Source organism: Rhinoderma darwinii (assembly GCF_050947455.1).
Source record: "Rhinoderma darwinii isolate aRhiDar2 chromosome 1 unlocalized genomic scaffold, aRhiDar2.hap1 SUPER_1_unloc_7, whole genome shotgun sequence".
NCBI lineage: Eukaryota > Metazoa > Chordata > Amphibia > Anura > Rhinodermatidae > Rhinoderma > Rhinoderma darwinii.
The window spans coordinates 385,488-413,005 of record NW_027461671.1 but is presented as its reverse complement, the minus strand read 5'-3'; the positions used below and the strand labels follow the sequence as shown (position 1 = coordinate 413,005).

General features: G+C 44.0%; 1 protein-coding gene across 1 annotated transcript; it reads left to right on the top strand.

Annotated features, from left to right (window-relative positions):
* Positions 1-8,247: 8,247 nt before the first annotated feature.
* Positions 8,248-9,159, top strand: LOC142674683 (transcription factor Sox-3-B-like). Its single transcript, XM_075847198.1, has one exon. The coding sequence runs from the start codon at positions 8,248-8,250 to the stop codon at positions 9,157-9,159; it is 912 nt and encodes a 303-aa protein (XP_075703313.1).
* Positions 9,160-27,518: the final 18,359 nt, after the last annotated feature.

Genomic DNA, 27,518 nt, shown 5'->3' with positions numbered 1-27,518 from the left:
GCACGCCTACAAATCATGGTACGAATGCGGCGGAGAGGTGTAGGCGGACATGTCAGCACCACTATGCTGTCTACGGCCCTGCTGAGGATGTTCCTGAACAGCATAGTGGTGCTGAAGCTGTGGCTGGTAGCCGTGAGGCTGTATGGGGGCCTGATAAGTTTGGGCGGGTCGGGAGTATGGTGCAAAATGTCTGTCACGGCCAGCCATCGGACCAGGGGAGAAGTGGCTAGGCCCTGGCCGATATTGCGGCAGACGAGCGATGGGGGTGGCCGGTTGGGAGGGCCCAGCGATATTGTACCCCACCGCTCAATTGCATCAAAGCACCGCCGTGGACTATGCGGTGGGGTAGCACTGTCTATCAACGACAGCATGGCCGACTGGAGGCGCACCAGCCTATGCTCCGGGACCCTGCGCATTAATGGGGCCATGCTGCGGCAAAAGATGTCGCAATTGTGTTCATCGGCCGCGCGGCGCAGGTAGTCCAGGACCCGAGCGTCCACCTGTGCACCTGCGGCCGGGTTGATTGTCCGCTTGCGTCGGGGTGCTGCAGGCTGAGGTGCCACTTCCTCGTGTGGGACTGGTTCTGGCGCTGAGGCTACTGGGGCAGGTTCCTCTGCTGTGGGATCCGGGGTTAGGGTCACCAGGGGAACGGCGTGTTCGGACGCCTGAGAGGACTCGGGGCGTGCCTCCTCTTGCGAGTCGTCAAGATTGTCGCTAGTTCTATAATAATAGAAACGTTTGAGTAACACATTTTACAGAAGGAAAACACAGCCTCTTTGGCGTAGATGACATTTCAGCGAGGTAACTTTTTCAAATAGGTGAAAGGTCGATTACTTACTGTCGCATGTCCATGATGTCTCGCAAGAACATCAGCTGGTTATAGTACATGTACCGACGCTTCTTGCTGGCACCATCACCGCTGCGCCCCCTGGAGCCATATTCCCTGCGGAACTGGTCGCGTGTGCTACGCCACCGTGTCTTTACATCATCAACTGTAGAATGAACCCAAAACAAACTGGTTACACATTATGTTACTGCACACACAGGCACTGTTTAAACGAGAGGAATACACCTACACAGAAGAACAGACATTACTGAAGCTGATAAAGCTACGACAGAACCGAAACGTTGGGCATGTGAGGAAATGTTACCACAGGGACACACTAGTGAATATGGATGACATTACATATATCTAAAGACATTGACTCACCAATCCGTTTACGGTCGCGGGTGCTGCTCTTGGACCAATCCTGCTGGAAGTGCGCCTCCGCAATCTGGTCCCATGCCACCTCTTTCGATGTCCATTCATGGTATGACTCCGCGCGGGTGTCCCAGACCTCAGGCCTCTCCTGCACTAAAGAGATTAGGTGCTCCATATCGATGTCGCGTGGCATGTCTGCAACTTCTGCTGCTGGAGTACGTTATGCTGGCTTAAACCATGGCTATAAACCACTTCCTGGTTTGTTCTTCTTTGGACAAGTTTGCTCAAACTCATTAACATAGAGTCAACCAGTCTGGCGTGAAAAACGCGCGTTCCACGGAGGTGCCTCCGTGTGGCATGCGTGATTTTCACGCACCCATTGACTTCAAGGGTGCATGATGCACGAAAAACGCTCAAATATAGAACATGTCGTAAGTTTTACGCAGCGGAGACACGCTGCGCAAAAATCACGGACAGTCTGCACGGCCCCATAGACTTGCATAGGTCCGTGCGACCCGCGTGAAAACCACGCGGGCTGCACGGACGTAAATCACGTTCGTGTGAATCCGCCCTAACTCTGGAATGCTTTTGCCTATCCAAGTTATTCTGAGATTGTTTTCTCGTGACATATTGTACTTTATGTTAGTGGAAAAATTTGGTCAATAAATTCATTGCTTATTTGTGAAAAACACCAAAATTTCGAGAAAATTTGCAAAAATTAATATTTTTCTAATTTTAAATGTATCTGCTTGTAAAACAGATAGAAATACCACACAAAATAGTTACTATTTCACATATTCCATATGTCTACTTTATATTTGCATCGATTTTTGAACATTATTTTATTTTTCTAGGACGTTACAAGGCTTAGAACTTTAGCAGCAATTTCTCACATTTTCAAGAAAGTTTCAAAAGGCTAATTTTACAGGGACCAGTTCAGTTCTGAAGCGGCTTTGAGGGCCTTATGTACTAGATAGACCCCATAAATCACCCCATATTAAAAACTTCACCCCTCAAAGTATTAAAAACAGCATTTAGAAAGTTTCTTAACCCTTTAGGCGCTTCACAGGAATTAAAGCAATGTAGAGGGGAAATTGACAATTTTATTTTATTTTTTTGCTGAAATTCATTTGTAGTAAAAAAAATTCTGTAACACGGAAGGTTTCACCAGAGAGATGCAACTCAATATTTATTGTCCAGATTCTGCAGTTTTTAGAAATATCCCACATGTGGCCCTAGTGTGCTAATGGACTGAAATACCGTTCTCAGAAGCAAAGGTGCACCTAGTTGATTTTGGGGCCTCCTTTTTTTAGAATTATTTTAGGCACCATGTCAGGTTTGAAGAGGTCTTGTAGTGCCAAAACAGTGGAAATCCCCCAAAAGTGACACGGTTTTGGAAACTACACACCTCAAGGAATTTATCTAGGGGTACAGTTAGCATCTTGACCCCACAGGTCTTTTGCTATATTTATTGGAGTTTGTCTGTGAAAGTGAAAATCTTTTTTTCTGAAAAAATATAAAAAAAATAATATTTGCAAGGAATAAAGAATAAAAATCACCCCAAAACTTGTAAAGCTACTTCTCCCGATTACGCCAATACTCCATATGTGGTACTAAACTGCTGTTTGGACCCACGACAGAGCTCAGAAGGGAAGGAGCGCCATTTGGATTTTGAAGCGCAGATTTTGCTGGATTGGTTTTCAGTGCCATGTCGCGTTTGCAACGCCCTGGAGGGAACAAAACAGTGGAAACCCCCAAAAGTGACCCCATTTTGAAGACTATACCCCTCAAGGAATTTTTCTAGGGGTATAGTTAGCATTTTGACCACACAGTTTTTTTTACTGAATTTAGTGGAACTAGGCCGTGAAAATGAACTGAAAAAACATAGAAATGTTTAATTTTTACAATGAATAAAGGAGAAAAATCACCCCAAAATTTGTAAAGCAATTTATTCTGATTACAGCAATACACCATATGTGGTAATAAAGTGCTGTTTGGACCCACGGCAGGACTCAGAAGGGAAGGAACAATATTTGGCTTTTGGAGCTCAAATTTAGCTGGAATGGTTTTCAGGTGTCATGTCGCATTTGCAAAGCCCCTGCGGTACCAAAACAGTGGAAACCTCCCAAAAGTCCCTTTAGGGGACTGGAACGAGCGATCATTAGGTCGCTCATACAATACACTGCAATACTAATGTATTGCAGTATAATATCATTTTCACAGGCTCCTGGAACAGCGCGACCGCTTTTCCTGTCCGTTAGTCCCGGGTGTCAGCTGTAATACACAGCTGACACCTGCAGAATATGGAACGGGCGCAGCGCATGAGCCCACTCCATATATAACCCCCCGCACCACGACATGCTATTAAGTCGTGGTGCGCGAAGGCATTAATGCGCAGCGGATGGTGCAAATTGAAAATTAAAATTTTCCACTGATATGCCATTTTAATGCACAATATGGTGTGCCCAGTTTGTGCCAGTGAAGACAAATACCTCATACAATGTTGAGCGGGTTCTCCCGGATATAAAATATCATATATGTGGACGTAAGCTGGTGTTTGGGCACGCTGTGGGGCTCAGAAGTGAGGGAGCGCCATTTGGCTTTTGGAGCACATATTTTGCTTGGTAACTGTTCTGTTTGGGGTTTTGCTGGTATTTCAGTTTATAATGTGGGAGTATGTGTAAACTGGGTAGAGTACATCAGGGCATAATAAGAGAGTATAATAATGGGGTAAATAAATAATAATCCGCAGATATGTTCCCGACGTCGCACTGATAAATGGTGCCCGATCTTATCCGCTTTTGGACACTGCACAATTTCTGTTGCTATATTCTGAGAGCCAGAACTTTTTTTATTTTTTCCCCACCGGAGCTGTATGAGGGCTTATTTGTTGCGGAACAATCTGTAGTTTTCATTGGTACCATTTTAGGGTACATGAGATTTTTTTTATCACTTTTCATTAGATTTTTTTTGGCAAGCAAAGTGACAAAGAAACATAAATTCTGACAATGTTTTTTGTCTTTTTTTTTTTTTTTACAGTGTTCACCGTGCGCTGTAAATGACATTTTACTTTATTCTGCGGGTCGATACGATTACGGCGATACCATATGTATATAGGTTTTTTTATGTTTTTGTGGCGTTTGTGCAATAAAATCACTTTTCGATAAAATTATTTATTTTTTGTGTCACCATATTCTGAGAGCCATAACTTTTTCATTTTTCAGTCAAAAAAGCTGTGTAAGGGCTTGTTTTTTCCGGGACCGGTTGTAGTTTTTATTGGTACTATTTTGGGGTACATGCGACTTTTTAATCACTTTTTATTATATATTTTGGGAGGATTGATGACCAAAAAATAGTGATTCTGACATTGTTTTTTAATTATTTTTTTTACCTAGGTAGTGTAACGTATTATAAACTGTCAGTGTGACGCTGAGAGTCACACTGACAGGAAGCTTATGAGGACCGGCCTCCGGCTGGTTCTCATAGGCTGCCGTGCATGGCAGACCCGGGGGCTGTTGTATGGCCTCCGATTTTTCCTTATAACCGACTGCAGCACCTGCAATCGGTCCCCTGGAAAGTTTGTTGTAGCAACAAACTTTCCAGATTGTTATAGTAACAAACTTTCCAGTTCGTTGCTACAACAAACTTTCCCTGCGATCACATGACCGGGACCTGAACCAATTAGGTCCCGATCATGTCTCCGGGACCAGAAGCAGGGGATAACAGCGCGATCCGGGTGTCAGCGCTACTCTGAGACACCCGGATCGCGCTTTTAACACCCACCATGAATTAACGTTGGCGCTGCACAGAGCCCATCAAGTGCCGACGTGAATTTACTGTGGGCGGTCGGGAAGCGGTTAAGTTACTTATTTTTATTACATTTTTTTGGGGAGTATTTGTTTTTTCTTCCACACGGTGGGAAATAATAAAATTAGAGGGGTCGGACCCCGACCGATCAGCTATTGATGGCCTATCCTGAGGATAGGCCATCAATTTTTAGCGGCTGGATAACCCCTTTAAATAATGTTGCTACTCTCCCTACTAGCGAATACACTCATCATCCCTCCCTTTTTTTGCCTACAAGCCAGGAGGGAGTGTCTTCAAATTGTCTTACACTGTGCAGCGCCATTTTGTGAGTGACTGTACAATGGTAGGATATGCTGACCCCAGCAGCAGCAGCTGCAGGTCACACCAAAAGGTTGGGAACGATGAAAGTCAAGAGAGAGACCCTGTGGTGGATGACTTTTCACTGACATGGTAGCAGTTACATGATGGGGGATTTTTTTCCTTTTATGTAACTCTGCAACCTGTCAATGGAAAAATCATCCACCAGAGGGAAAAAATGTTTTCCCATGGCAGAGTACCACAAAGTAACACCTTGGATTTACACATGATGGGGAAACATTTTTTCCCTGTGGCAGATCACTTTTCAGTTGACAGGTAGCAGAGTTACATTAAGGGGAGAAGACAGATTAGGCCATGCGCAAAAGGTAAATCGCGGACTGTGCACATGGCCGCGGCCATTACTTTTAATGAGCCCGGATCGCAGAACACAGCCGTAATAAGGCATGCCCGTTCTGCGGTCCGGGCTCCTGGGCCATGCACGGACCGTGGAAACCACGGTCGTGTGCATGGCCCCATAGGAATGAATGCGGCCGCAATTATCCCGTGGATTTTCGGGGGAATTGCGGCCGCAAAAGCATGTTCGTGTGCATGGGTCCTAAAGTCTCTAGTAAAATGTCAAATGCATTACACACAACTGTGTTTTGTTTTTTTGGCATCTTCGAGGCAATTTTGTGGTCGGTGGCGTTTTTTTTCAAAACGCAACATGCTTTGGGTATAGCGGTTTTTTTCCAGGCGTTTTTCCCATAGGTTTCTTTATAGGACCTCAAGAATGGCAGAACAAAAGCATGTACAAAATAACACCCAATTAAAAAAAAAAATGCCGCTACAACGCATGTTACATTTTAATAACGCTAGCGATTGTTAAGCTTTTTTTATGCAGTTTAAAACACTAGAAAAATTCTGTGTGTGAAAGAGGCCTAATGGTAAGTTCACACGCGCGTAAGCAATGCAGAATTTCTGTCAGTATTTTCTGTGCGGAAATTCCGCAGCGTTTACAGTAGCAGCAAAGTGGATGAGATTTAAACTAATCTCATCCACAATCTTCAGAAAAAAACCTACTCAGAAAAAAACCTGTCGCAGTAAGGCTGGATTCACACGAGCATGTTCTGTCCGTAAAGGACGGAACGTATTTCGGCCGCAAGTCCCCGGACTGAACATACTGCAGGGAGCGGGGCTCCTAGCATCATAGTTATGTACGACGCTAGGAGCTTTCTTGTCTGCCTGCCGCCGCAAAATCTCAGTTTAAGGGTATGTTCACACGGATTGTTTTCAGCCGTTTTTCGGGCCATAAACGAAAAGTCGGAAGGATGGCTCCGTACATCTGCCCATTGATTTCAATGGGAAATACGGCGTTCTGTTCTGACGGGGCATTTTTTTACATTTCGTTTTCCAAAAACGGCACGTAAAAAGACCCCCGCGAAAAAGAAGTGCATGTCACTTCTTGGGACGTTGTTGGAGCCGTTCTCCATTGACTATAGAAAAACAGCTTGAAAAACGTGAGTTTGATTAAAATACGCCTGAAAATCAGGAGCTATTTTCCCTTGAAAACAGCTCCGTATTTTCAGATGTTTTTGGTTAAGCGAGTGTACATACCCTCATAGTGTAAGGGTATGTTGACACAGGTTGGATACACTCTGTAAAGGTACACAGCTTATCCGCCCTGGACGCCGCAGGGAATTCCGTTCGAAAAACCACACAAAATGTTGTACGTTGTTTTGGGCGGAATTAGCTGCAGAGAACAGCACTAAAAAAAATTTAAAAAAATAAAAAAGTTTATACTTACCCGTAGCCATGGCGACACGTCCCTCTGCCGTTCTGCAGCCTGTGATTGGCTGCAACAGTCACATGGGATGAAACGTCATCCCTAGAGGCCGGGCTGGATATATAAATGTTTTTTTTTTTCTTAATTGCGATTTTTTTCGCCGCAAAAATCGCAACATCTCCTATTTGTCGCGGGTTTCAGGCTGGGTTCACACGAGCATGTTCGGTCCGTAAAGGACGGAACGTATTTCGGCCGCAAGTCCCGGACCGAACACACTGTAGGGAGCCGGGCTCCTAGCATCATAGTTATGTACGACGCTAGGAGTCCCTGCCTCTCCGTGGAACTACTGTCCCGTACTGAAAGCATGATTACAGTACGGGACAGTTGTCCTGCAGCGAGGCAGGGACTCCTAGCGTTGTACATAACTATGATGCTAGGAGCCCGGCTCCCTGCACTGTGTTCGGTCCGGGACTTGTGGCCGAAATACGTTCCGTCCTTTACGGACGTAACATGCTCGTGTGAACCCAGCCTTACCTCCTCATTTAATTCAATGGGGAAAACCCACAACAGAAAAGCAGCAATTCTGCAGCATAAAGTTACATGCTGCCGATTAAAGAACCGCAACGCAGGTCAATTTATGACCATTTTTTCGGCTGATTTTTTTACACAGAGTGTGTATGAGATTTGTTCAAATCTCATCCACTCTGCTGCTACTGTGTTATGCTGCAGATTTTCTGCAGCATAATCTGCAGTAGTTAGGCTACTTGTGAACTAGGCCTAAGGCTCCATTCAAACGTTGCAATTGAGGTTCAATTAAAACCGCATAAAACACATCTGTTATTAGTTTTGTACTGCAACTGCATGGAAAAACGCACCAAATCGTAGAAAAACTGAATGTGGTTTTCAAATAAGTTTTTTTCTATGCGGTTCTAACCGTGCCTCAATCGCAACGTGTGAATGAACCCTTATGCATAATTATACAGATCTGGCTTGGAAAAGGTTAACCATGTGCTGAAATTTAAGTTGCTGGGCTGGACCATAAGGTTTGGCTGTTATTGGTTGATTTGAAGTCATTAGCATTAAAACAATTATAAATTGCTCCAAAGGGCGTTGTCAGGTTGTTGGTCAGAGGTTGGACTGGGATTCAATCGACTGCTGAATGTCTAACATGCTGGAAACCAATATCAAAAGCCCTGTGTGGGAATCCAACTATCAGACTGTGGGAGATGTGCCTTCACCTCCTAAAGGCAATACTGCTACTCCAGACCGAGTTAAGAAGCCCATGAACGCTTTTTTCCTATGGTCCAAAGCACAGAGGAGAAAGATGATTCTGGAATATCCTAGCATACACAACTGTGAAATCAGCAAGAGGTTAGGAGCAGAGTGGACACGGCTTGGTGATGCAGAAAAGAAGCCTTTCATAGATGAATCCAGAAGACTGAGAGCTCAGCACATGATGGATTATCCAGATTACAAATTTAAGCCAAAAAAGAAGCTAAAGACCCCCCAGAAAAGGGAGCGGTATTCTTCACCTGGGAATCTTATGGCTTCAGATGCTAACCCATTATCTAGCACTAATTGGGTAGCACGAAAGACAGGCCCTTCTGCACATTCGAGCAGCTGGCAAAACAGCCCTTATGCTTTTAAACAGGAGCAGCTTGGCTACATGCAGCATCCTGGGTTAAACCGTTCCCAAGTCCCACCAATGCCCAGGTATGACCTCAATGGCTTGCAATATAATCGTATGATGCCTTCTGCTCAGGCCTACATGAGTTCATCCTCCATGTATCATCTAACCCCGCCATACAACCAGCGGAATGCAGCCACTATGGCCATGGGAAATATGGTGGCTGGGATCAAAATTGCATCCTTTTCCCCATCTCCTGCAATCACCCCAAATATTCAGAGAGGCTCTGGAGATGTGCGAGATCAGGCCAGCATTTACATGCCTCTAGGAGACGATCAAAGTGAACAATCCTCTCTCCATAACAGAAGATTACACGATATCTATCAACATTACCAAAGAGTGGGAACTGGGGTTGATGGAAATGCATCTTTAACTCCAACTTAAGATGCCAAGAATCTTCAAATTAAAGACTTTACTTGCGTGACAAGTGCATTGAAATGCTATGAAACTTGGTTAAAAGAGTGTGTGGAGGTTTTTTTTATTCTATGGACAAGGTTTGCACAAAGATACTTCAAGCATAACTAGTATTGACTTTTAAAAATCCGGATCTTTAATGGTGTAACTCATTTAAATTTAACTGTTTTATTCATTTTATTTTTTTTTCTAACCATGACCTGAAGTTTTATGTGAATCTCTACATTTTATAAATTGGTCTCTGCTTTTACACCATAGTTGTCGTCACTTGTGTGTTTGCTCATACTTGCAACGGTTTTTGCCCTTATCTGAAATGTAAAAGACTTATTTTGACTAAACTGCCATGTAAACCAAGACTAACCAGACTTAAGTTTCGATCATTTTTTTTTTTTTCTAAAACCGTGTTTTTTGTGCAACTTTGAGAAAGTAAAAATTACTGATACAGATTTTATGTATCCTGGAAAACAGAAGCTGTATCTGAAAAAATGGCAAAGTTGCACAAATCACACGTATGTATATCTTTTTAAAGGCATCTTAGGCCCTGTTCACGCAGGGTTTTTGCAGGCAGAAAAAAAAAATAAAAAATCTGCCTCAAAATTCCTTCAGGTATTTTAAAGCCGATTTTTGACCTGCCTGTACTTTCTTTTGGCGCTGTTTTTCTGCCGCGCCCTTTGAGTGCTGCGGGCAAAAAATTTAGCAAACACTTTTTCTGCCTCCCATTGATTTCAATGGGCGGTTTGAGAGACGGCACCGCAGGAAGAAAGAGCATGTTTTTTTAAAACCGCAAGTGGGGAAAAAAAGCCTTCGTCTCCTATCGAAATCAATGGAGGTGTCTTTTGGCGCGGTTTCCAAGTCCAAATCGGCACCAAAAAAAACTGAACAGGGCCTTAAGGCAAGTTCACAAAATAGCGTAAATACTGCAGATTTTCTGCAACTGATTTAGTTGCGGGAAAAAGCAGCATAATACAGTAGTAGCCAAGTGGATGCTTTTTTTTTTTTTTTTTTTTTTTGCAGCATTTCAATTGTATTTGCATGATCGCTGCTTTTGTGTTGCGAAACTTAGATTAAGAATCTAATGCTTCACAGAGATCTGTGCTGCTTTGTTCAGGCTGGCCTTCTGGAATGTTTCATTCCATGTGATCGCTGCAGCAAATCACAGGCTTCAGCAGTCACTTTGGGATTAAACGTCAGCCGAGGAAGCTGGTCTGCTGAATGTCAGAGGGTAAGGCCCCATGCACACAACCATGCCCGTAATCCTGGTCTGTGATTACGGGCACGGACAGCCGCCTGCATTTGCGGACCGTGCTCCCATATAAAGTATGGGAGCAAGGTACGTAAATGGCAAAAAATTAGGATATGTCCTATCTTTTGCGGAGACTTTCTACGGCACTGGCACCTTCCCGTAAATATACGGGAAGGTGTCCGTGGGCAATAGAAGTGAATGTGTCCGTAATTACGGACACATTCTACGGTCGTGTGTATGGGGTCTAAGTATGGGTTTTGGTTTTTTTGTCTTAATATGTGCAGTTTTCTGCAGCAGGCATTCAGGCAAAAAATTGTACCACAATTTTGTGCAGTTTTTAGTCCGGAACTCCCCGTGGATACTCTGTGTACCTTTTTACGCAGCGTATCCACCCTGTGTGAACGTAGCCTTCCTGGCTAAGGCTGGGTTCACATTGTGCAATTTTGTATCTTCAAAAGCAGCCTAAATAAACTCCAATAAAAAGAGCATGGGTTTTCAGTGTTTCAAAAATGCACTAAATGCGTAATCCAGTCTCTCACCTGAACTGCAATATAATGAATTATTTTCATAGTGCTGGGTCTCCTACACGTGACAAGGTTTTTTTGGGGGGTTTTTTTTTTCTTCGAGCCCTGCCTTCGAAACTGCCAAAATCCCCCCCCCTCCCCTCCCCATTTGTTTCAATGGGAAGCAGAGGCATGTTTGCTTCTGTTCCCGCGTGGCTTTTGGCTATTCACTGGAGAAAAATGTGTTGCTGTGTTTTCCACCTCTGAGCTCCCCATTGAGAGGAGGCAGAAAAAAACCCATGGAGCTAGTTTGGCTATGTTCACACGGAGTATTTTGGGGGAGGAATATCTGCCTCAAAGCTCCAAACGGAATTTTGAGGCAGATATTCCTCCCCCAAAATACTCCGTGTGAATAGCAATGATCGCGCCGTTTTTCGCCCGCGGCCATTGAGCGCCGCGGGCAGAAAACACGCTTTCTCCTGCCTCCCATTGAAGTCAATGGGAGGTCGGAGGCGGAAGCGCCCGAAGATAGGGCATGTCGCTTCTTTTTCCCGCGAGGCAGTTTTACTGCTCGCGGGAAAAAGACGCCGACGCCTCCCATTGAAATCAATGGGAGGCGTTCTCGGGCCGTTTCTGCCGAGTTTTGCGACGCGGTTTCCGCGTCAATAAACTCGGCAAAAGACCCCGTGTGAACATAGCCTTTGAGTGTTTTAAAGCAGTTTTTTTTTTTTTCCCGCAGTCCTTGCATTCGCTTCAATGACCTTGGGCAAATAATGTGGATAAATACGTACTGCAGTTCAAAATCTGCCTCAAAGTCCTGAAGGAATTTGGGGGCAGATTTTAATTTTTTTGTTCTGCCTGCATAAAAATCTGTGTGAATAGTGCCTTAGGCTGGTTTCACACTGTTTTGTTTAAATAAAAATAATACAGCATTCTGACGTGTTATTTTATGCAGTAATCACTTTGGAATGCCTTTACTTATCCAAGTGATTGTTTTCTCATGACATATTGTACTTTGTTAGTGAAAAAATTTGGTAGATAAATTCATTATTTATTTGTGAAAAAGGCCAATTTAGGGAGAATTTGCAAAAATTACATTTAAATTTAGAAAAATATGATCTGCTTGTAAAATAGTAATACCACACAAAATAGTTAATCAGTTACGTTTCCCTTAGGTCTACTTTGTTTGCATCGGTTTTTTTTGGTTTTTTTTTAACGTCCTTTTATTTTTCTAGGCCGTTACAAGGCTTAGAACTTTAGCAGCAATTTCTCACGTTTTCAAGAAATTTTCAAAAGGCTATTTTTTTTATTTTTTTTCAAGGACCAGCACAGTTATGACGTAGCTTTGAGGGCCTTATATATTAAGGGTATGTGCATACGCGAACTGCATTTACGGCTGAAATGACGGAGCTGTTTTCAGGAGAAAACAGCTCCGTCATTTCAGACGTAATTGCTCGTACTCGCATTTTGCGAGGCGTCTTTGACGGCCGTAATTTCTAGCTGTTCTTCATTGGATTCAATGAAAAACTGCTCAAATTACGTCCAAAGAAGTGTCCTGCACTTCTTTGCCGAGGCTGTTATTTTACGCGCCGTCTTTTGACAATGACCGGTCGTCAGCAAACCCATTCAAATGAATGGGCAGATGTTTGCCGACGTATTGGAGCTGTATTTTCAGGCGTAAATCGAGGCATAATACGCCTTGTTTACGCCTGAAAATAGGTCGTGTGAACCCAGTCTAAAAGTCCCCATAAATCACCCCATTAAAAAAACTACACCCCTCAAAGTATCCAGAAAGTTTCTTAACTGTTTAGGCGTTTCACAGGAAGTAGAGCAAAGTAGAGTTTTGATTGACACTTTTTTTTTTTGGCCAAAAATTTTTGTACATATTTTTTTAACACCGAAGGTTTTACCAGAGAAACACAACTCCATATTTATTGCCCAGATCTTGCAGTTTCAGGAAATATCCCACATGTGGCACTAGTGTGCTGATGGACTGAAACACAGGCCTCAGGGGCAAAGAAGCACCTAGTGGGTTTTGGAGCCTCCTTTGTATTAGAATATATTTTAGCCACCGTGTCTGGTTTGGAGATCTCTTTTGGTGCCGAAACAGTGGAATTTCCACATAAGTGACCCCATTTGGGAAACTACACCCCTCAGGGAATTTATCTAGGGGTATAGTTTTTTTTTTGTTTTTAAATATATTTGTTTGGCTTATATGTGCATAGCAAATATGCCAATGGTGTGTGCTTTATATTTTACAGCTGCGTCTTTTTAAGGAATACACCCCGGCAAAGCATCTCAAGGGCAAAAACTCAGCATGTGGAGATGTCCATGGGTTCCAGACTTCAGGCAGTCATTGACCAAAGTATTTTCATCTAAGTCAGTGGTTTCAAACTCGGCCGGGTAAGTGGGCCACATATAGAAAATATGTGAAGTTGACGGGCTGCATTGCTTTCAAATTTGATACAATACAAAATTATTGTTAATCAATTAGTTATTTGAACTACTATAATAATACATTACTATAACAATACTACATCACTATAATAATACATTACTATAATACTACATTACTCTAATACTATTACTATAAGAATACATTACTCTAATAATATTACAATACTATCTCCATAATACTATAATAATAGCACTGGGTTTAAACTTAACGGAAATTTGCGAGATTTCTCCACGTGCTTGTTTCAACAATCCAGTTTTACAGTTTAAGGGCTTATTCAGACGAACGTTGCGTTTTTGCGCGCGCAAAAAATGCAGCGTTTTGCGCGCGTGTCAGCAGCGTGTGGCATGCGTATTTGGACCATGTGTGCGTGTATTACGTGCGTAAGACATGCGTTTTTCCTGCGCGTGTAAAAAACGCAAGCATGTGTTCTGTTTATGCCAGCCTACAAAAAGGCCAAGAATGCAACGCCCCTGCTTGATGTGTGCACCTGTGTTTCTGAATTTGTGTGCTTTTGGTGCAACACGAGTATTTGCGGTTACTTTGTATGCCACACTGCATTGATGCCACCTAGCTCTCTGGCCCGTGTCCTATTAGCATGGATGGTATCCCGGAGGTTTGGCCAACGCCGTAGCATGCTACTGCCACACCGGCGGAGATCAGGTAGGATGTGGGTTCACCCAATAGTGTCCCAACGCACCTCTAAAGGGCATTTTCACACCCTCTATGCTGACCTCCGTCGTCACCCAGAGAAATTTCGCTCCTTTTGCCGCCTGTCTGTGCCTGCCTTTGATATGCTGCTGGAGCTGGTTCGGCCTGGAATAGCCTATGAGGACTCCAACATGCGGCGCTGTATTTCCCCAGAGGAGCGTCTCCTTGTCACCTTACGGTATGTGCTGTTTCTTAATCAAGGTTACACATTGTTTTAGGTGCTTCATGTCCTACCTAACATGTTGGCTTTGTGGTTTGTGTTCCTGATTTACTGTAGATTTTTGGCGACCGGCAATAGCTACCATTCCCTACATTTTGAATTCCTTCTTGGAGTGTCCACTATTTCCGGCATTGTCCCAGCAACCTGTGTGGTCCTGTGGCTGAGATTGAAGAGCAGCGTGATCCCTCAGCCTACGGCCCAACACTGGCTTCGAATAGCCCAGCAGTTTGAAACCAACACTCAATTTCCCCACTGTATAGGTGCACTGGATGGGAAGCACATCCGTGTCCAAAAACCCCCCCCACTCTGGGTCTCGATACTTCAACTACAAGCAGTTTTTTTCCATAGTCTTGCTGGCCTTGTCGGACTGTAATTTGTGCTTTACCATCGTGGACATCGGGTCCTATGGAAGCTCTGCGGATGCCCGCATATTTCGCTCGTCCAGAATGGGCCAGCGTCTAATGTCTAACCAACTTGATGTTCCCGAGCCTAGCATCCTCCCTGGCACCAGCGGTCCACCCGTTCCTTATGTTATGGTTGCAGATGAGGGTTTTGCCCTCAGCAGACAAGTCATGCGTCCATATGCGCGGAGGGGCATGGATAACCGTAGGCGCATTTTCAATAACCGGCTAGGCAGAGCACGGAAAGTGGTGGAATGCGCCTTTGGCATCATGACCAGCAAGTGGAGGGTCCTGATCACAGCAATGCAAATGTCGCCGTCAAATGTGACATGTGTGATCAAAGCCTGTGTTGTGCTGCACAACTTTACCCGCATCCATGATGCCGCTCATGATGGGGAATATATGTTAACAACTGCACCCACCACCAGCCTCGCCCAGGCTGCTCGGCCAGGGCGGCCACCGACATCTGGCCTGCGAGTGCGCCAGCAATTTGCTGAGTATTTTGACAGCCAGCCTGGAGATGTACCCTGGCATAACGTAGCCATTTCAGTTGTGGTGAAGTTAGTATTATTTTGTCGAACGTCTGTTTATCCCTCTAATCCTTTTTTGGTTTGGGGGGGGGGGGGTAGGGTTAGGGACTCGCAAAACTTGAGGCCCCTTGATGTGGGTTGCGAGCTTAAAGCTCGGGAGGCGTTTGGAATACCCTTTTTTTAAGCCAATAATTCCTGGACAGAACATCCTCTTGTGTAGACAAAGGATTTCCTGCCCTATATGTCAGCGCCCCTTTCTGCGTGAGTAAAGGTAGGTATGGGCAAACAATAACTATACTAATAACACCTCAGTTCCTGGTATTCCAAACCCCTTCCGATCAACGAAGACCTCAACGATGTTGTGGAGAAATGTCATACCGTCCAAGCCTCTTACGCCATGGCACCTCATAGCGGTAGAGGCTGTAGAAATCGGTGAGCTATGTAACAGAAGGATTGTCCACACGGGAGTGAAATATATAAAACTTTGGCGTTTATGTTATTTGCACATACACTCCATAACACAAAAAAACAGACGCGGGAGAACATACCCCAACAAAAAATGGCACCAACATGATGCATTGCATAAAGTATCCTGGAAGGATTCCTAGGCTGTCATGGCTTTTTTACACTTGGCCTTAGAACACACGCGTCCCTACAGATTGTGATAGGCATGGGGTGGCGAGGTGTAGGCAGACATATCAGCACCTCTATGCTGTCCCCGGGCCTGATGAGGATGTTCCTGCACAGCATAGTGGGAATGATACTGGGTCTGGTAGCCGTGAGGCTGCATGGGAGCCTGTAAACTTGGGGCAGGTAGGGAGTATGGAGGGAAGTGACGGACAGGGCCAGCCATTGGGCCAGGGGAGAGGTATCTTGGCCCTGGAGGATATTGCGGCATCTGCGATATGCCAGGGGCAGGTTGTGAGGGCCCTGGCAAATGGACCCCCGCGGAGGGCATAAAGACACTACGCCACTGCTCGATAGCTGTGAAGCACCGCCCTGGACTAAGCGGGGGTGTAGCACTGTCGAGTAGCGACAGCATGTTGGATTGCAGCCGCACCAGCCTATGCACTGGTACCCGGCACATTAAAGGTGCCATGCTGTGACAAAAAAAGTCGTAGTTGTCCTCATCAGCTGCACGCCGCAGGTACTCCAGAACACGCGCGTCCACCTGTGCACCTGCGGGTGGGTTGACAGGGCGTCTGCGGCGGGGTGCTGCATGGCTAGGTGCCACTTGGTCCGGTGGCCTAGCTTCAGGCGCTGAGGCGACTGGGACAGGATCCTCTCTGGTGGGGTCCGGGGTTAGGGTGACCAGGGGAGCGGCGGCTTCGGACGCCTGGCTAGACTCGGGCCGTGCCTCCTCTTCCGACGCGTCAAGAGTGTCGCTAGTTCTAGAATATAGGGGAGACGTCAGTTGAGGAACACAATTTACTGTGCAAACACAAAGCAGCTTTGGCGTATCTGACATTTTTGGGAGGTCACGTTTGCAAAAAGGGACAACAACGAGTACTTACGGTCGCATGTCCATTATTTCCCGCAGGAACAACAGCTGCTCATAATAAATATAGCGGCGCTTCCTGGTGCCACCTTCTCCACTGCGGCCGCCGGAACCATATTCTCTCCGGAACTGGTCCCTTGAACTTCGCCACCGTCTCTTTACATCGTCCACTGTATAAATAATAAAGAACACATCATTCAAGAAACACACCAGATGTTACTGCGCACACAGACAGTGCATATAAACTACTGTACCACACGTCCACACAAGAACACACCTTACTTTCTGATACTATAAAGATGCCACTGAACGGAAACGTTGCCAATGACAGGCATTGATTCAAGAGGGACGCAATAGGCAATATTGATGTCATTATACACATATATGTCGACACACATATATACACTCACCAATGCGTTGGCGGTCACGGGTGCGTCTGTCGGCCCACTCCTGCTTGAACAGCGCCTCGGCAATATGCTCCCATGCTGCCTCCTTGACTGTGCGGTCATGGTATGACTCCGCATGGGTGTTCCATACCTCAGGACGCTCCTGAACTAAAGCGATGAGCTTAGCAACATCCATCTGGCGAGGCATGGCTGCAAGCTGCTTGTGGTGCTGTAGTAAACGGTTTGGCCTCTTTTTGAAAACCTGTTCTCTAATCTACTTCCTGCTTTTCTGCTGGTTTCAACTAGTTAGTTCAAACTCCTTAGCATAGAGACAACGTGTCCTGCGTGAAAAACGCGCGTTCGGCGCAGGTGCCACCGTATGACATGCGTGATTTTCACGCACCCATTGACTTCAATGGGTGCGTGATGCGCGAAATACGCAGAGATATTGAACTTGTCGCGTTTTGTACGCAGCGAACAAACGCTGCGCAAAGAACACACACTGTTTGAACTGCCCATTTACTTCTATTGGGCTGTGCGTGGCACGCGAAAAAAACGCGCCCTGCACGCACGCAAATCACGCTCGTGTGAATCCCCCCTAAGTGTCGCTAAATGCAGTCCGGCGGCTCAGTTGGCAGACACACAATTGTCAAGTTTAGGCAGCCCTTTTGTAGATGCTGCCACACACCCCTAGATAATGCCACAGTGCCCTTTGTATATAAAGCCACACACACCCCTTGTAGATAGTGCCACACACACCCCCAGCAGATCGCTCCATTTGGACTCTCTCTAGGAGTGGAATCCCCAGCCAGAGCGTTGCCAACGCTTTGGCGAGGGATTCCTCTGCTGGATGAGCCCCTGACATCACTGTCCATACACAGTGACGTTAGGGTATCCTCCTGGACCGGAATGTGATGTCAGGGGCAACCCCAGAGCCGGTGTCCCAGAGTGGAGCAGTAGTATAGGCTCTGCTCCGGAACTCTGGGGAAGCCACTGACATCAGTGCCCCTATATGGACAGTGATGTCAGGGGCTTGCCCAGAGCTGGAGTCCCGGAGCAGAGCCGCTCCTAGCACTCTGCCTGGGATTCCAGCTCTACTCCTGATATACCTGTTCATATATGGACAGAGATGTCAGGGGCAACCCCAGAGCTGGAGTCTCAGGCAGAGCACTTTTACTGGGACTCCAGCTGTGCTCCTAACATCACTGCCCATATGTGGACAGCGATGTCATCGGGTTCCACAGAATATGGAGCAGAGCCTATACTAGCGCTCTGCCCGGACTCCGCTCTGGGGAAGACACTGACATCGCGTGTCCATATATGGACAATTACTAAATGGTTAGTGCAATATTTATGTTAAACACGTTAACCCGTTCCCGACTTTTGACGTATCCATACGTCAAAGTCGTGTAGGGGAAGTATGGAACGCTCCATACGATGCCGGTGTCGGGTGTATGTTACAGACTAGTGCGATCCCACTCGTTTAACTCGTTAAATGCTGCAGCCAAAAGCGACTGCAGCATTTAAATCATTAGAAAGAGGGGGTAACCCCCCTCTAACAGCTCATTGTGCCCCCCGCAATGCAATCGCGGGGTTGCGATGGTTGCTATGGCTGCCTGGGGGCCCCCAGGTCTGCCATCATTGTGCTCCTATTAGGCGCTGCCTCTGGCAGGGCTTAATAGAAACCTGTCAGAATCACGATATACTGCAATACATTAGTGCAAGCGATCTAACGATCGCTGGTTGAAGTCCCCTAGGGGGACTAAAAAAAAGTAAAAATTAGTCAAATAAAGTGTTTTTTTTTATGTAAAAAAAAATATTAATTATTAAAAGTTAAAAAAAAATCTTTTCCCATTTTCTCCCTAGAGCATAGTAAAAAAATAAATAAATAAACATAGTTGGTATCGCCGCATCTGTAAAAGTCTGAACTATTACAATATATCATTATTTAACCCGCACGGTGAATGCCAGAATCTCTATTCTTTGGTCACCATCTCCCACAAAAGATGAAATAAAAAGTGATCAAAACGTTGCATCTACCCCAAAATGGTATCATTAAAAACGACAGCTTATCCTGCAAAAAATAAGCCCTCATACCACTTAATCGACGGAAAAATAAAAAAGTTGTGGCTCTCGGAATTTGGCGACACAAAATAAATTTTATTTTTTACACTTTTTTTACTTGTAAAATATAGAAAAAACTATATATATTTGGTATCGCCGTAATCGTATTCACCCACAGAATAAACTAAACATGTTGTTTTAATTGCACAATGAATTTCATAAAAACGAATCGCAAAAAACAATGGAGGAATCACTGTTTTTTTTTTCATTTTCTACCCCACAAATAATTTTTTCCCCGTTTCCTAATACATTATATGGCACAAATGGTGCTACGAAAAAATACAACTCGTCCCACAAAAATCAAGCCCTCATAGGACTATATCGACAGAAAAATAAAAGTTATGGCTTTTGGAAGGTAGGGAGGAAGAAATGAAAATCTGAAAAATGGCTGTGGCGGAAAGGGGTTAAATTAAAGCTGAATGTCTACACTTCACTCACCCCTTCATTGCTTTGTTTCAAATCAATTGTGATGGTGTACTGAGGCTAAAGGATGAAAATGTGTCACTGTCCAAATACTTTTGGACCTAACTCCATAAAAGTGCAGGTTTGGTCTGTATTAGCCAAGCATAACATGTTTCATTTTTTTTTTTTTTTTGCAAATCTCTTTTTATTGAAATGTTAATGCAAGTAAAACAGAAACACATCCAACGGGTTATGGAGCAGAAAAAAATAAAATATTAATGTCATTATGCAAGAGCATACATAAAATACTGTCAACACACACCACTGAATACAAACATTCAAATATAACTTGTAAAAACTATTTACAATGTCCCCACAATATGTATTACCGGGTTCATCATCTGAGAAAAAGAGAAGATCAGTTAGATTGAGCAGGATTTGTAGAAGAGAGCAAGAGATCACCAGTAATCTGTCATATGAAGACCTTATGTAGAGAGGAGAGAAAGGAGGGGCAAAGGGTACTTTAACCCTTTCATGACCAATGGTCATTGATGCCCCTGTGTCCAGGTCAAATCTTCCATTTCTGATGTGCACTTCTTTAAACGATAATATCTTTGCAACCGCTTTGAATATCAGAACTATTTTTACTTTGTTTTTTACAAGACATATGTTAATGTTCTAGATTAGTCTAATTAATTCCATGTTTTTAATTTTTATTACGAGCAGACCACTAAAAATGTGAAAAAACACTGTTTTGTATTTTTTTTTATCTGTGTGTGTGTGTGTATATATGTGTATAAATATATATATATATATATATATATATATATATATATATATATATATATATATATATCTTTATCAATGAATTAAAATGGCTAAAAACGAGCACTACAATCTGAGGCTATTTTCACGCTGCGTTTTTTTGTAAGGCAGAAAAAAAAAATCTGCCTCAAGATTCCGTAAGGAATTTTGAGGCAGATTTTTAATTGACAGCGTTATTTGATGCTTTTTTTATTGCTGTGTTTTTTGCCCACATTTTTTAAGCTGTTGAAGCTAATGCAAGAACCGCAGTCAAAAAAGCTCCAAACGAGCGCCGCAGGTTTTTTCTGCCCCCTATTAATTTCAATGGGAGTTTAGAGGTGGAAACGACTCCAAAGACCATCAGCCCCCCACTCACAGTAAAATGACCATCAGCCCCCCACTCACGGTAAAATGACCATCAGCCCCCCACTCACGGTAAAATGAGCATCAGCCCCCCACTCACGGTAAAATGACCATCAGCCCCCCACTCACGGTAAAATGACCATCAGCCCCCCACTCACGGTAAAATGACCATCAGCCCGCCACTCACAGTAAAATGACCATCAGCCCAGCACTCATCGTAAAATGACCATCCGCCCCCCACTCACAGTAAAATGACCATAAGCGCCCCCAGTAAAGAGGCCATGAGCCTAAGTTCCCCCCCCCCCCCAGTAAAATTACCATCAGCCCCTCTAAATTGACCATCACAGACAGAAAGTGTGCTTACACCTGGGGAAGGAATAAATAAGGAGCTATAAGAGGAGAGAACTACAACTCCAAGCATGTCCAGGCTCTTATTATGGGATATCAGAGGACATTACAAGGAGGAGGTATAAGAGGAGAGAACTACAACTCCCAGCATGTCTAAGCTATTATGGGATAAGTAATATGTTTTGATAGGTATTACCCTCGTACAATTTAATATATAATGTTGGAGCAATTGGATTCACACTAGGTGTACACCACCAATTATTGATATATCAATACAGGAACGGGGAGTAGGAAAAGTAGTGTGTGTTACCAAAATAGAAAAATAAAAAATACTTTATTATTGAAATAATGTTAAAAACAACAATGTTAGATGGAAATAGTGTTACGCCAAAATTCCCTGAATTGGCACACTATGACAAATTATGTCTGGAATGAACATGCTCCGAATTATTAAAGTTGAATGACCGGCCTCCAGTGATGATATAATTGTAGTACAACTAAAATATTCCCTGCAGTGGTCCAGAAATTATTTGTATCAAATAATTTGTTATGATTGTCCCCATCAGTTGTTAGTGAGGAAACCGTCAGATTACATTTAATACTAAAGGTTTCTCCAACGGGCTGTAAATAAAGAGAAACCTTTGCATCAATGTGACTACAATGTGTTATATATACATACAGTCCTGTGTGGGCAGGCACGACACAGCAGAGTTGAAACTGCTACGTATTGTCAACTCCACAGGGAAAGGGAGTGAGAGATACGTCATGCTGGTAGATGGCTGCGTTGACTCTGGACTTGGTATAACACAGTGGACCAACGTCTTGTTTTCAGATGAAAGTAAATTTTGCATTTCATTTGGAAATTGTCACGGCCTGTGGGTATGTGGACACACTAGGCCGCACCGCCATAGCGGGGAGGCAGCTGGCCAAACCACAGAGCACCCCAGCAATACAAACTCCTGCACTAGGGTACCTGAATAGTCCAGACAGTGGCTGAGGCTTTGTCAAGGATTAAGGTGGGTGCAGCAGGTTCCGCCCGACGTGGGAGATGACAGCAGGTGCATGCACGTTGCGCCAGACGTGTCGCATCACACTGGACGTGCAGGTGCAGTAGAAACAACTCAACACTAGTAGGCACAGGAACAAGAACACAGCACAGGATACAGGAACAGGGCACGGGTAACAACTGAAACGGGAAAACACTAAGAGACCATTTGCAAGACAGACTTGCAAACTAACAATGCTCAGGCAAGGATCAGAATGGCAGGGCCCTTCTTATAGTCCAGGAAATCATGTGAGTTGATGATGATGATTGTTCACATGTGCGCACGCTAGCCCTTTAAGGCTGGGCACGAGCGTGCGCGCACACCCTAGGGGACACAGCGGACCGGAGCGGAACTGATGGCTGCGGGCGTCGGGAGGTGAGTCAACCCGAAGGCCTGCGACCATGGACGCTATAGTATCCCCCCTCTTACGTCCCCTCTTCTTGGGACCAGAGCGAGAGAGGAATTTCTTAATGAGAGCAGGGGCACTTAGGTTCTCTTCCGGCTCCCAGGACCACTCCTCAGGACCAAACCCTCTCCAGTCCACCAAATAGAAAGTTCTTCCTCCTACCCTTTTGCAGTCCAGGATCTCCCTCACCTCAAATACATCAAAAGAACCGCTGGGAGCAACTGTGGAACTGGAAGTCTTGTTGTAGCAGTTCAGGACCACTGGTTTCAGGTGGGACACATGAAAGGAGTTGGGGATTCTGAGTGTAGGAGGCAGCCGCATCTTATAGGAGACTGGGTTTATCTGTTGCAAAATCTCAAAAGGACAGAGGAACCTGGGGGCAAACTTGTATGAAGGCACCTTTAAACAAATGTTCCGTGGGGACAGCCAGACTTTGGTACCTGGGAGATACTGAGGCCACTTTCCTTTTTGTATCCGCTTTTCGCTTCATGTGATCGACTGCCAGCAAAATAGAATAGAATAGAATATGCCATCTTCGAGAACCAGTCCACCACAACCCAGACAGTGTTGCATCCTGCTGAGGGAGGAAGGTCTGTGACAAAGTCCATCGCAATGTGCTGCCAGGGGGCATTGGGTACAGGCAGAGGTTAAAGCAGGCCGGCAGGAATGGAGTGAGTAACCTTGTTAGAAGCACACACTGTGCAGGAAGAGACAAAGTCCACAACATCTATGGGTAGCGTGGGCCACCAGAAGAGACGAGCAATTAGGTCTCGGGTCTTATGAACACCAGCGTGCCCAGCCAGTTTAGAGCTGCGTCCCCAGCAGAGAATTATTTTCCCATCTGCCAACCGAACAAAAGTGCTCCCCGGAGGGATGTCTCTAACCTGCAATGGATTGGCAGTGACAATGCAGGACGGGTCTATGATACTCTGAAGGGACTCCACCGTGTCATCCGTCTCAAATGACCTGGACAGGGCATCGGCCCTCACATTCTTGTCAGCTGGACGGTAGTGGAGCACAAATTGGAAACGGGTGAAGAACAGCAACCACCTGACTTTATGGGTATTTAGTCGTTGAGCGGACTGAAGATAAGTGAGGTTCTTGTGGTCGGTCACAAGCTCCCTATCCCCAATAGAGTAAATTGCGCTCTGCAGAAGAACAAAGTCTTGAGTAATAGCCACATACAACTGCCTTTCCCTTGGAGCTCCTCTGGAACAGAAGTGAACCTGCACCAAGAGAACAAGCGTACACCTCCAATTAAATCTGCCGAGATACGTCAGGATGATGGAGGATTGAAGCTGCAGTGAAGGCTTTCTTGAGGCTAATAAATGCGGATTCTGCCTCTGGAGTCCACACCTTGGTGTTCACACCCTTCTTGGTAAGGGTAGAAGTAGAAGCCGTCAGTGAAGAGAAGTTTGGGATAAACTATCGGTAGAAATTGGTGAATCCCAAGAAACGCTATATGGACCTCAGTTCTTGAGGACGTAGCCATTCCAGGACAGCTCTTACTTTCACAAGATCCATCTTGAGACCTTGATCCGAGATGATATAGTCCAGGAAGGGCAGAGAATTATTTTCAAAGACGCACTTCTCCAGCTTGGCATATAAACGATTCTCCCTTAACCCTTTCAGGACCAAGCTCATTTTGGCCTTCCGGACCTGACCCATTTTTTTCAAATCTGATATGTCACCTTATGTGATAACTTCGGAATGCTTTCACCTATCCAATTGATTATGAGATTGTTTTCTCGTGACATATTGTACTTTAGCTTAGTGAAAAAATTTGTTCGATAAATTCATTGCTTATTTGTGAAAAACACCAACATTTAGAGAAAATCTGAAGAAATTATGATTTTTCTAATTTTTTATGTATCTGCTTGTAAAACTGATAGTAATACCACACAAAATAGTTACTAATTAACATTTCCCATATGTCTACTTTATGTTTGCATCACTTTTTGAGCATACTTTTATTTTTCTAGGTCGTTACAAGGCTTTGTACTTTGTACTTTAGCAGCAATTTCTCACATTTTTAAGAAAATTTCAAAAGGCTATTTCTGTTCAGTTCAGTTCTGAAGTGGTTTCGAGGGCCCTATATATAAGAAACCCCCATTTTAAAAACTGCACCCCTCAAAGTATTCAAAACCGCACTCAGAAAGTGTTTCAACCCTTTAGGCGTTTCACAGGAATTGAAGGCATGTAGAGGTGACATTTTTAAATGTAATTTTTTTTTTACAAAATTCATATGTAATACATTTTTTTCTGTAATACAGAAGGTTTTACCAGAGAAATGCATCTCAATATTTATTGCCCAGATTCTGCAGTCAGTTTTGAAGAGGTCTTGTGGTGCCAAAACAGTGGAAAAGTGACCCCATTTTTGAAAATACAACTCTCAGGGAATTTATCTAGGGGTATAGTTAGCATTTTGGCCCCACAGGTTTTTTGTTAAATTTATTTGAATTAGTCTGTGAAAATGAAAACCTACTTTTTTTTCTGGAAAAACTTAAAATTTTCGAAATCTTGCAAGGCATAAAGGAGAAAAAGCACCCCAACATTTGTAAAGCAATTTCTCCCGATTATGGAAATACACCACATGTGGTAATAAACTGCTGTTTGGACCCCCGGCAGTGCTCAGAAGGGAAGGAGCGCTATTTGGATTTTGGAGCACTGATTTTACTGGAATGGTTTTCGGTGCTGTGTCGCGTTTGCAACGCACTGGAGGGACCTAAACAGTGGAAACCCCCCAAAAGTAACCCCATTTTGGAAACTATACCCCTCAAGGAATTTTTCTAGTGGTATAGTTGGCATTTTGACCCCACAGGTTTTTTGCTGAATTTATTGGAATTAGTTTGTTAAGATGAAAATAGACTTTTTTTCTGAAAAAACATAGAATTTTCTAATTCTTATTAGAAATAAAGGAGAAAAAGCACCGCAACATTTGTAAAGCTATTTCTCCTGATTACGGCAATACCCCATATGTGGTAATAAACGGCTGTTTGGACCCACGGCAGGGCTCAGAAGGGACAGAGCACCATTTGGATTTTGCAGCTCAGATTTTGCTGAATGGGTTTCTGGGGGCCATGTCGCATTGACAGAGCCCCTGAAGTACCAGTATAGTAGGTGTGATCCCATTTTGGAGACTATACCCCTCAAAGAATTAAATTAGAGGTGTAGTGTGCATTTTGATCCCTCAGGTGTTTTATAGAATTATTATAATTGGGCCGTGAAAATGAAAAAATATTTTTTTTCCAATAACCTGTAGATTTAGCGCATAATTTTTAATTTCCACAAGGAATACAGGAGAAAAGGCACCCCAAAATGTGTGACACAATTTCTCCTGAGTAGGGAAGTACCCCATATGTGGTTGTAAACTGCTATTTGGACACACGGCAAGGGTCTAAAGGGAAAAAGCGCAATTTCGTTTTTGGAGTGGAGATTTTACAAAATTTGTTTTTGGTGGCTTGTTGCATTGCGCTGAGGTACCAGTACAGTGAAAATCCCAGAGAAGTGACCCCATTTGGGAAACTACACCCCTCAAGGAATTCATCTAGAAGTGTAGTGAGCATTTTGACCCCAAATGTTTTTCAGAAATTAGTGCACAGTGGATGTTGCAGATGAAAAATTGCCATTTTCCACAGATATGCTATTTCAGTGCTCAATGTGTTGTGCCCAGCTTGTACCACTTTAGACACACACCCCATAAATTGTTAAGCGGTTCTCCAGAGTATAGTAATATCCCATATGTGGTCATAAACTGCTGTTTGGGCGCAATGCCAGGCCCAGAAGGAGCGCCATTTGACTTTTGGAGCACAGATTTTGCTTGGCAGTAATTTTGTTTAGTGTTTTACTGGTGTTTCAGTTTATAATGTGTGGGCATATGTAAGCTGGGCAGAGTACATCAGGGTATATGTAAGCTGTGCGGAGTACATCAGGGTATATGTAAGCTGTGCGGAGTACATCAGGGTATATGTAAGCTGCGCGGAGTACATCAGGGTATATGTAAGCTGCGCGGAGTACATCAGGGTATATGTAAGCTGCGCAGAGTACATCAGGGTATATGTTAGCTGTGAGGAGTACATCAGGGTATATTTAAGCTGGGCGGAGTACATCAGGGTATATGTAAGCTGGGTGGACTGCATCAGGTCATAATAGGATGATGTAATAATGGGGTAAATGAATAATAAAATTATCCATGGATAGTGACGTACGCTTTGAACCAATCGTTTATGCACAAGCCAGATTTTTGTGTGCAGGAGTCGAACTTCCAAAGGGTGTGCGTGGTATTGTACAAAATATCCGCCTCCAGCATTGCCTAATCTTTGACTTCTTCACTAGCCCCATATGTAGCACAGCCCCAAAATGTCAGTTTCCGCTGCATTTACAGGGTCTACCAGTGGGGGCTAGCAAATGATGTCGTGGGGTTTTAGGTGAAGAACTGCTGCACATATAAATTAGTCTGGGCCGTTCGTTATTGCGTTCCAAGAGTCATAACTTTTAATTTTTTCGTTGACAAGCTGTGTGAGTACTTGATTTTCATGGGGCGAGCTGTAGTTTTTATTCGTATCATTTTGGGGTACATGTGATAATTTGGTCAGTTTTTATTAAATTTTTTGGGAGGTGAGGAGACCAAAAAACAGAAATTATCTTGCTGTTTTTTTATCCATTTTTAACGGCGTTCTCTGTGCAGCATAAACAACATGTATACTTTATTCTGCAGTTCGATACGTTTATGGCAATACCAAATTTATATTGTTTTTATATGTTTTACTACTTTTACGCAATAAAATGTTTGTGTCACCATATCCTGAGAACCATAACTGTTTTATTTTTTTGTTGATGGAGCTGTGTTAGGGCTTGTTTTTTGCGTGACACACTATAGTTTTTATTGG

Coding starts and splice junctions, on each gene's coding strand:
- LOC142674683 (XM_075847198.1), top strand. CDS start 8,248: ATGTCTAACATGCTGGAAACCAATATCAAAAGCCCTGTGTGGGAATCC.